Genomic DNA, 11,109 nt, shown 5'->3' on the forward strand with positions numbered 1-11,109 from the left:
CCATCGATGTCCAGTGGAGAGTGGTCGCTCCTTGCCCTCCTGAAATCAACAACCATCTCTTCCGTCTTGTCCACATTCAGAGACAGGTTGTTGGCTCTGCACCAGTCCATTAGCCACTGCACCTCCTCTCTGTATGCTGACTCATCGTTCCTGCTGATGAGATGCAGTACAGCCGTATTATCAGTGAACTTGATGATGTGATTCGACCTGTGCATTGCTGCACTGTCGTGTGTCAGCAGGACCCCCCCCCACCCCCACCATGCTCTGTTTGAGTGTTGGAGAAACTGTTCCCAATCTGGACTGACTGAGGTCACCCAGTCAGTAAGTCCAGGACCCAGTTACAAAGAGAGGTATTTCGGCCCAACAGACTCAGCTTTCCAATCAGGTTCTGAGGAATTATGGTGTTAAATGCAAAACTAAAGTCTATGAACAGTAGTCTGACATAGGTGTCCTTCTTCACCAGGTGAGTGATGGAGGATGGTGGAAATGGCATCATCTGTTGAGCAGTTAGGTTGATACGCAAACTGCAGGGTGTCCAGTGAGGGGGGGGGCAGCAGGTCTTAATATGCATCATCATGAGCCTCTTGAAGCACTTCATGATGATGGGTGTCAGCGCAACAGGGCGGTAGTCATTGAGACAGGACACTGAAGACTTCTTCAGCACGGAGACGATGGTAGCAGCCTTGAAGCATGTTGGACTGATGGCACAGCTCAGGGAGATGTTTAAGATGTCCGGGAGAACATCCGCCAGTGCGTCAGAGTATCCTCTGAGCACTCTGCTAGGGATGTTATCTGGTCCAGCAGCCTTACCTGGGTTGGCTCTGCATAGGGTTTTCCTCACGTCGGCTGTGGTAAGGCTCCCTGGTCATTGGGAGGGGTTGTGGACTTCCTCGCTGCCACGTTATTTCATGCCTCAAACCATGCACAAAAGTTGTTCAACTCATCCGGAGGCAGGCATCACCAGCACAAACAGGCGATACTATTCTGTGGTTAGTGATGGCCTGGATGCCCTTCCACATACTCCATGTATTGCCGCTGTCTTGAAGTGGCTGTGTATTCTCTGTGGCATGCTTTGCCTCTTTGATGGCCTGAGTCAGGTTGGTCCTCGCTGTTGTTAAGACCACCTTGTCATCTGTTTTTCAAGGTTATGTTGTGCTTGACTGGAACAGTGGAGCTGGTAACTTGACAGCAATGCTGAAAATTAAAGTGAGAGGCCACCAGAGGCTTGAAGTTGTGCTTTTGAACTGAAAGGATGTGCTTTGCAAATGGGTCACCCAATATGTGTTTGGTCTACTAAATGTACGGGAACACCAAATTTATTATAATAGACTAAATTGAAAGGAGCACTGCTTCATCTCAAAGGGATAGGTGAAGCTATAAGGAGAAAAGAAATAAACAGACAGTTGTTACATCTATTTGCATGGCAAAGTGCCTTGAGAAGAAGAAGGGGTAATTGGAGGTGTCTGAAAGATTTCCTGCTCAACCTAACCAAGAAGATAAAGAAGATGTTGAACTACCCTATACCCCTGTATTAAAGAAATCAGTAAAGAAATCAATTGCAGCGATTCCCAGTCCCAGTCATATCATAGAATTCCTATAGTGTGGAAACCGGTCATTTGGCTCAACAAGTTCACACCAACCCTCCAAAGAGTATCCCACCCAGACCCATTCCTCTACCCTACTACATTTCCCTTGACTAATGCACCTAACCTACACATCCCTGCACACTATGGGCAATTTAACACGGCCAATTCACCTAACCTGCACATCTTTGGACTGTGGGAGGAAATCGGAGCACCCAAAAACCCGCACAGAGGGGAAATGTGCAAACTCCACACAGATAGTCATCCAAGGCTGGAATCAAACCTGGGTCCCTGGTAGTGTGAGGCACCTGTGCTAACCACTGAGCCACTACCCTAATATCATTCCCTGGATCCTACTCCTGTGTTGTTAGCCCCATTTTGCTGTCTCCTTGGCTTACCAATCCTCACATCCACAATCCCTGGCTCTGTATTCTGTGAACCATCTGAACTCCTGTGTACCTAACCAGATCCCTGCATTACTTAAGTGAGGGTGCTAATGACTCCAGCAGTAGCCAGAATTTTCACTACTCATTGCCCACAGGCTTTGATGCAGCATTAATTCCATTGTCAAGACTCAATTGCTGCGTAGATGTGGGACTCACCATTCTCACACTGAGGATGCACCCTGTGTCCCTGTGAGACAGAATGTCTGAGTAAAAATTGAATGGTGCATTTTGTTGATATTGGAGGCAAGATAGAAGGTGTAATTCCACAACTGTCCCCAGTGACAGCCATTCTGACAGGGAATAGAGATCAGAAAATTGGGGGTAGAGTACTTAATGCGGCCCTGGAAGAGCACAACAGTTCAGGCTGCATCCAAGTAGCTTTGAAATCGACGTTTCGGGCAAAAGCCCTTCATCAGGAATAAAGGCAGTGAGCCTGAAGTGTGGAGAGATAAGCTAGAGGAGGGTGGGGGTGGGGAGAAAGTAGCATAGAGTACAATGGGTGAGTGGGGGAGGGGATGAAGGTGATAGTCAAGGAGGAGAGGGTGGAGTACCACTAATCCAGAATCTGGTTTCCAGCATCTGCAGTCATTGTTTTTACCCCTATTTAATATGGCCCGACTGGCAGAAAAATACTGTAGAATTAATTCTGTATGCTTATACAATAATTTCATGTTCAGTAATGTTTATGTTTTTCAGAGAATGTTTTCAATTGAATCTGGGAGAAGGTGTAAATCTGGTCCAGGCAAATTTGAATTTGAAACAACGCAAGGGAAACAAATATTCATGTCTGTAAATGCCGCCGTAAAGATGCAAAGGGACAACAATGAAGAGGAGTGTTGCAATTCAGATCCTTTAGAAAGCTACAATTTATTCCCTGTGGAGACTGCTACTTCCAAATCATATTCAAGTAGCACATGGTCTCACAAAGAGTTTACCACTGAACATAAATCTAAATTAACGAAAAATGTATCCTCCATAATATCAGACGTTTCTGAAGGTATGCATCATTTGTGTTATGACACGTCCCCAGATACTCAGACACGTAGTTCGCTAAGCAAATCACCAGTCAAGTTTCAGTACAGTTTCCCATCATCACCTCTATTTGGTAAAGTAAATTCTAAATTACCAGCAGACACAGTAGAGAATCAGACTACATTATATGCAGAAACAAGTCCAGTAGATGTTCATGTGACACTCCCTCTGGAAGCACCAAACAGTACTAAATCCATATCAAGACAAATAGGAAGACAGCAAAGTAACTTTACATCTCACAGAGAGGATACCTTATCACACAAAATCAATGAACCGTGTTTCAGATTTCCCAGCAAAATACATTCACTTAACAATGAACACAAGTCTGTTAAAAAGAGTATTCCTTCCATTGTAATGACTAAGCATCCAGAATCTCTTTATGATACTGTATTCAGTGGAACCAATAGACCAGAATGCACAGATGTGTTTAATCAGAACACAAATCGCAAAAAGAGTGAACATGTATATGAAGTAAGTGATGACTCTTTACTTTATGATGAAGCAAAAGAATTAAATGAAGCATGGAAAGTGCAAGGCAGACTGAATGACTGCTTAGGTTATGAATACCCATACAATCCTTCTGCTGATGACTATGCTGTACCGAAACAAACAATTAAAGGTGCTCCTCCAAGGCCACCTAAAAATGTGCCATCGCTAAAGGGAAGAATGCAGAAAAATGATTACGTCAATGTGGAATCAATTATTTGCAATAGGCATTCACGCCACAATTCATAATTTGTGAAAACTGGAAGTAGTCCTGCATTTTTATTACACACTTAAATGGAATTTACATAAGTACCACAAAAAACTGAATGTTGTATGAGTATGAATTAGAGTACTCCATAAATATAAGGTTTTAAAAATTCTATTTATATATTTCTAACAAAAATGTGTCATTAAATATGCTATATATAGTGGTTTGTGCGGATATTTTACATTTAGAAATGTCAACTGGAAGAGATCATTCTTGTGATTATTCATTATTAAATAATAACATTTAATTTTTGTTAACTGTGATTTACTGTTGTATATATTATATTGGTGTATATAGCAAAAAAATTTTCAAATCTGAATAAAAACCAATTGAAATGAAAATATCTATAAATAAACTTCACAAAAAATTATCCATTCTCATAATTAATAACCTCTGACTCTATTATTGTGAAAGTTATATTAGCTCCAATTAGCAAGAAACTAATTTATAATAACCATAAAATTCATTATTTAACATGTAACAACTTTTGTAAGTCAGTACCCTTACAGTGCTGCACTTTTGCTGCACCTCAGTTGCCCTTGAGTATTACAACAATCGGATGTCTTCTGTCAAAATATTGGGGGGCGTTTCCACATAGGCCACAGCACAGCAGCTGTTCTTTGCACAAAAGAATGTTAGAAAATTTACATTCGTGGCCTAAGTATAATATACAACGATGGATGCACTGCAGCTTTCCTTGAATCCTATATATTCACAAAGGAATTGAGACACGCAGAAGTGAAGAGATGTGATTACAGATGTTCTAAAGAGTTTCATAGCTATAATTGGAATTGTGAGCCATTTTTGCTGATTTGCTTTTGGCATTCTGCAACTTGCTCTTTTCTGCTTCTGCAATCACCAAAAGGCTTTTATCATCTCCTCACACAATCCCCACAGTGAGGAATTTTCAGTAACTGGTGTGTAGGCATGGGCACGAATGCCATTATAATGGAAAAAGAACAACAGGAATACAGGGTGGAGCGAACGAAATACAGATAGCCTTCGCTGCATGGGTGATCAAAGTGCAGGTAATTTCCATCCAAGATTCTCTAATGTCAAATGGAGGGATCTTTCTTTATTTCAGCACGAAACAACCAAATGATATATCACATCTCTTTGCCGACATGACTATGTCAAACTCGTCATTTGCTTAAATAAGGAAGCATCAAGTAAGTGCAACATGTCCTGTACAACACTAAATTTAAAAATAAAGCACAACTTCAGGGCAAATTCTATTTAGTACAATAAATTCCAAATATCTAGAAACCAAATGAACATTTCCAAACATGTGCTTCCCCACAATGCCTACATATACACATACATCCACACACACAATGCTCCTATGCATTTATGTGATTTTTAACTTTAAGGTCAATATCATTGCAGTGATGTGGTTTAAAAGGTTCATGGGTCTGGTAGGGAGAAGTTGCCAGTTAAACTAGTGGAGCTTGTTCAGAAGCCTGTTTTTTTTGGGCATATCTCACTGTCCTAATGCTATGTGGAGGAGCAGCAGACATCCAGCAAGCATTGCAGCAGCACAAAAGTGAAATTAAACCATTGTTATTCTACTGGACCACGGATATGGCTTCCCATTGACCAACAGTATAGCGAGTTTGTATTAGTCTGGAAATTGAAAAAGCCATGACAGAAAGCAGCAAATGTCATTGTCATCATGGTGCTGAAGCCAGTGTTCTGCCACTTCCGCTTTGTCAAAAGAGATGTAATCCCATGGAAAGGGAGATCCAGACTGGTCTCTGGCTGGTTATTAGGTGGAGATCTACAATGGATTTCAAATAAACCACTACACTCATTAATTATGCCTGATTTACAGATCATGTGTTGGCAGTTGCCTCATATTAAAGTCAGACCTTAAGACCTGCGTGTAGCTGAATTGATTCTGAAATACTTTTCACAATTACAAATGTGTCCTGGTTCCTGTAACAATGGATTCAGTCAGAACTATGCACACATTTGGTGAAAACTGCATGAGTCTATTAGAATTAAACAAAATACATATTGAGTGTACACATGCTTAAATAATAAACAATTGTGTGTCTGTTTCAATTACTAAACTCTGTAGACATTGAACTGCACTGACTTAAATATTTCTTGGAAGTAGCTTGTAGTTCAACATTCAATGAATAAATGAACTGCCCTCATGACATAACTATTAAGCAGCACTTTCAAGGTTTAATTAGAGCTTATGAGTTTAAGATATTATTTATCAGCCACAAGGTGGCACTATCATAACACCTTTCTCACATCATAACCTCACAGCATTCCAATCATATTTGACACTTCAAAACTTCAATGCTTGGTTTAATTGAATTAAGAGACAGGTTACATATCACCTACATGTTATGATATTTAAAGTTCATCAAATATGAGATTTGTGTTGGAGAATTGATGGATCTGCATGCTAGCTATGAGTCTTAAATGAGAACTGCTAAAGAGTTAGAGAGTCTTACAGGTTGAAAACACACACTTTGGTCTAACCAGTCCACGTCAACCATGTTCCCAAGCTAACCTAGTCCTACCTACTTGCATTTGAGCCATATTACTCCAAACTTTCCTATTCATGAACTTACCCAAATGTCTTTTAAACATTCCAACTGTACCTGCATCCACTATTTTTTCTGGTTGTTCATTCCACACATTTCTCCTCTCACCTAAAAAAATGCCGCTTAGTTTTGAAGTCCCCCACCCTACCAAAAAGATCATTGTCATTTACCTTACCTATGCCCTTCATGATTTTATAATTATGACTATACTTAGAGTTTAGAAGGATAAGGGGAATCTGATTGAAACTCACAGAATACAGAACAGCCTGGACAGAGTGAATGTTGGGAAAATGCTTCCATTGACAGGAGAGACAAGGACCCGAGCACACAGGCTTAGAGTAAAAGGAAGACCCTTTAGAATGGAGATAAGGTGAAACTTCTTTAGTCAGAGGGTGGTAAATCTGTGGAATTCATTGCCACAGAAGGCTGTGGAGGCCAGGTTGTCGAGTATATTTAAAACAGAGATAGGTAAGTTCTTGATTGCCAACGGGATCAAAGGTTACGGAAGAAAGTGATAAAATGGGATTGAAAACCCTATCAACTATGAGTGAATGGTGGAGCAAAGTTGATGGGCCGAGTGATCTAATTTCTCCTCCTATGTCTTATAAACCTCAATAAGGTCACCCCTCGATCTCCTACAGTCCAGTGAAAGAAGTTCCAGCCTTTCCACTCTATTTTTAAAACTCAGACACTCCATGACTGGTAACATTCTGCTAATTTTTTTCTGAACCCTCTCCAATTCAATAATATCCTTTATTTAACAGGGAAACCATAACTGCACACACTATTCCAGCTGAGGCTGCACCAACATCCTGTACAGTCTTAATATGATATCCCAACTGCTGATTGAGTACAGGATTGAGTACATACTTTAAAGGATATTGGTTAGGCCACTTTTGGAATGCTGCATGCTGTTGGAAAGATGCTGTGAAATTTGAAAGAGTTCAGACAAGATATACAAGGATATTGCCAGGGTTGGAGAGTTTATACTGTAGGGAGAGGCTGATTAGGCTGGGGCAATTTTCACTGGAGCATTGGAGGCTGAAGAGGTTTTTAGAGGTTTATAAAATCATGAGTGGCATGGATAGGATGAACAGAAAAGGTCCTTTCTCTGGGGTGGGGAATCCAAAACTAAAAGGTATAGGTTTGAGGTGAGAGGGGAAAGAGTTAAAAGGGGCCTAAGTGACAACATTTTCATGCAGAGGGTGGTGCCTGTATGAAATGAGGCTGGTACAATTACAGCGTTCAAAAGGCATTTAGATGGGTATATGAATAGGAAGGGTTTAGAGAGATATCTGGTCAGCATGGACGAGTTGAACCAAAGGGTCTGTTTCCATGTGTACAGCTCTATGACTCTAAAACTGTGACTCTACGAGTGATATGATTATAGTGCATTGAACAGCATGAGAGGTTAATTGTGTGGGGACTGTTAGATGTGACATGGAAATGCATTCACCTGCCTTGACCATCCCTGTGAAGTCAGTAATCTTTTCCTTAGCACTGTGAGCATGTCCACATGGCAAGACTCTGGGAATTTAACTCACTAATAGCCTGTTTCCACTCTCTTCAGAAGGATTTTGTGGAGCTCTTTCACCTTCCTCCATCCAGTAGAAACATAACCTATTGTCTGACTCCAACTTTGTGACTAGTACCTCCAAACTGACGTCACTCAATTTGAGAATCCTTTTCCCTGCCCCATGCACCTTGTAGCTTCCATCTTCCAAAATTATTTAAAAGGTTTTCAGTGAAGGTATGTAGTTCCCTTTCCTTCCTTGAGCAACATGGTACCACGTTGTACCTCTGCACCATGTGAATCTACAAAATCTTGTTTGGCCAAGTGCTATGTGCAGAAGTAGCTGACAGTGCAAAGAAGGAAGCAGCATGGTAATTACTTGGCAATATGTCGGTCTTATGTAGATGAGCTGAGTGCACCAACATACCTGGATGGGAGAGGGTGAGAAGTCATTATTAATGCATACCCATTGGAGTGCTACACTGTCTGCCTTACAGTTTGCAATATTTCCAAGTTTTGTACCATCCACAAACATTTAAATTGTTCTCTCCATTTCAAGATTGAGATCATTAATATGCATCAGAAAAAGCAAAGGTTTCATTACTGACTTCTGGGAACTCCACACCAGCCAGAAAAATATGCATTATCCATTAACTTCTCTTTACGATCATTTAGCCAATTTTGTATCACGTTGCTGCTGTCCCCTTTATTCCATAAGCTATATGTTTTCTCACAAGTCCATTGTGTGGCACTATATCAAATGTCCTTTGACTGTCTATGGAGATCACATGAACAGTATTACCCTTACAAACCTTCTCTTTTATCTTTCCAAAGAACTCTATATTGTCTATGATCCCTTTCCATCATCCTAAACTTTCAGATTCAATGATCGCTGCTCCCTAAACTGTCCCCCACTTACAGCTGATCCACCTTGTTTCCAGGAACCTGGTCTAGTGTGTCTCCTTTCTTGTAGGAATAGACATGCACTGTTGTAGAAAATAGTCCTGAATACAATCCAAGAATGCTTTCCCCTCTCTGCCATTAATAATCACCAGTTTATATTTGGATAATTAAAATTCCCCAATAAAATTACTCTAAAGCTTGTGCCTTCCTGTAATTTCCATGTATATTTGTTGGTCTACATCCTTCCTATTAATTGGTGATCTATAGATACAATGAGTATGTAATTATTGGTCCTTAGCTTGTTCCTTTATTGTTCCATAGCTCTAACCAAATTGATTATATCCTTGAACCTCCTGAAACATTTTCTTTCTCTTCCTGGATTATTGTTGCTTCTGGGATGTAGCTTATATCATCTGTAGTGAAGACTGATGCAAAACTACCTGATCAAATCTCTTTATTTTCCATTGTCAATACTCCAGGATTCACTTTTAGCAGACAAAAGTTCATGCTGTAAACACTTTGCTGTTTGCAAAAGGGTGTCTCTCGGACTCCTCAGACTCCTCAGCCAGTGTGTACAATATTAATTTACCCTGGCACCTTAGCATGCATCAGAAAAGGTCTACACAGCATGAGTCTTCAGTTAGTGAACCAGGTTGCAACTTTATTTGAAGACAACAAAGGTTAAGAGTTAAACTTTATACTTTTAATAACTTTAGAATCAGATCGTCTGTTCCTCTATTCACGGGTTAATTCTGTCTCTGGTTTCAGTGTGAGCTGCTTTGGTTACTGATGTATCTCAACGTAGCTCTAGGTAGGCTGGAGAGTGGGGTTCCCTGAGTCTGGCCAGACTGGGTTCTTACACCCTCCTGGAACTTTCCAAGGACTTGACCAATCAGAGGTTCCAAATTGATTGGCTTTATCATTGTGAAATACTGCTATTGGCCCTCAATGGCTTACTTAACAGTGACCCCTTTGATGTGTCTGTTCTTGAACCTGGAAGTATGGTTTCATCCCAGAATACAGGACAACCTCAGTTATCCGAACGTCAATTATCTGAATTTTGGATTATCCAAACAAGGTCCCAAGGTCCTTAACCAATCAGTTATCCAATCAAAATATTCCTCACCCCTTTAATTTGGATAATCGAGATTGTTCTGTTATATACCTTGTCTTTTGTTTTACTGTGTTTTGTTTTAGTGTTGTTTGCTTGTCAGGAAAGGTTGAATTTCCCTTTCACGCTTCCTGATGTATTCTCGTGGCTCTCTGGTTTCAATTGTCTGGGCTTGGATCTGGGAAGGACTTGTTCATAGGCAGAATTGTTTCTTCAGTCTATCCTGGCTCTGGCATCCCCAGCATACTTTGCTTTTTGTCCGTTTTGATGCTCAGTTTATTTTAGTTGCTTTACCTGTGCTTCTGGCCTCCCTTCTGAATGATTTTTATTTCACTTGAACAGTCACAGACTGCTACAACTTCTTTTAAAATATTTATGGAAACTTTTGCCATCTGTTTTTATTCTTCTGCCTAGATTCTCTCATACTCTAATTTTTCCTGCCTAATTAATTTTGTTACTCATTGCTTTTTAAAATGTTTGTCCCATCTTCTGATCTGCCACATGTCTCAGCGCAAATATATGCTGTTTCTTTAAGTTTGATATTGTCTTTACCTGTAACCACTGATAATGAGTCCATTCCTTGGGATATCTTTTGCATGGATCTATTCTGTGTGTTCTGACTCTTTCACTGTCTCTCTATTGACATATTCTTCAATCTAAGTTGCCAAATCATTTCAGCCAGCTCTGCTTTCATGCCCTCATAATTGGCATTATTTATATCTTTAAAAATGGTCTTGGACACACTGCCCTCTTCTTCAAACTGACAGTAAGACATGAATGCTATGCTGCTACCTCGGGGCACCTTCACTAGGAGATCATTAATTAATCCTCTATTGTTGACAAACGCTTAGTTCTGTTCTCTGATCAGCTCCAGAATATTCGATCTGTTCTCAGAAATTATCCAAAAAATATATGATGAACCCTTCATTGAGATGATCTTTGCGAATCTAATTTTTCCAGTTGATATGTAAACTAAAATCTCCCATGATTATTGTTGTGCCTTTCTAACAAGCTTCCACTATTTGTTGCTTTATGCTTCACATTGCCATGTGATTACTGTTTGGGGCAATAAGTGATGGGTTTGTCATCATTTCCACCCAAAATGATTCTACGTTTTGGTTTTCTGAAGATCATCCCTCTCTATTGTGTAATACATGATTAACTGACAAGGCCACGTCTTCACCTTCCTAGCTTCCTGAGTGTCTT

The 11,109-nt window shown here is 40.2% G+C and overlaps 1 protein-coding gene across 1 annotated transcript in view; it reads left to right on the top strand.

Annotated features, from left to right (window-relative positions):
* Positions 1 to 4,007, top strand: part of LOC140463434 (uncharacterized) — a 51,883-nt gene extending 47,876 nt beyond the window's left edge. The window contains exon 5 of the mRNA XM_072557351.1: positions 2,726 to 4,007. Coding sequence (XP_072413452.1) covers positions 2,726 to 3,796 — 1,071 coding nt within the window. The 3' untranslated portion in view covers positions 3,797 to 4,007. The remainder of the gene's footprint in view (positions 1 to 2,725) is intronic.
* Positions 4,008 to 11,109: the final 7,102 nt, after the last annotated feature.

This window comes from Chiloscyllium punctatum, chromosome 38 (assembly GCF_047496795.1).
Source record: "Chiloscyllium punctatum isolate Juve2018m chromosome 38, sChiPun1.3, whole genome shotgun sequence".
Classification (NCBI taxonomy): Eukaryota; Metazoa; Chordata; class Chondrichthyes; order Orectolobiformes; family Hemiscylliidae; genus Chiloscyllium; species Chiloscyllium punctatum.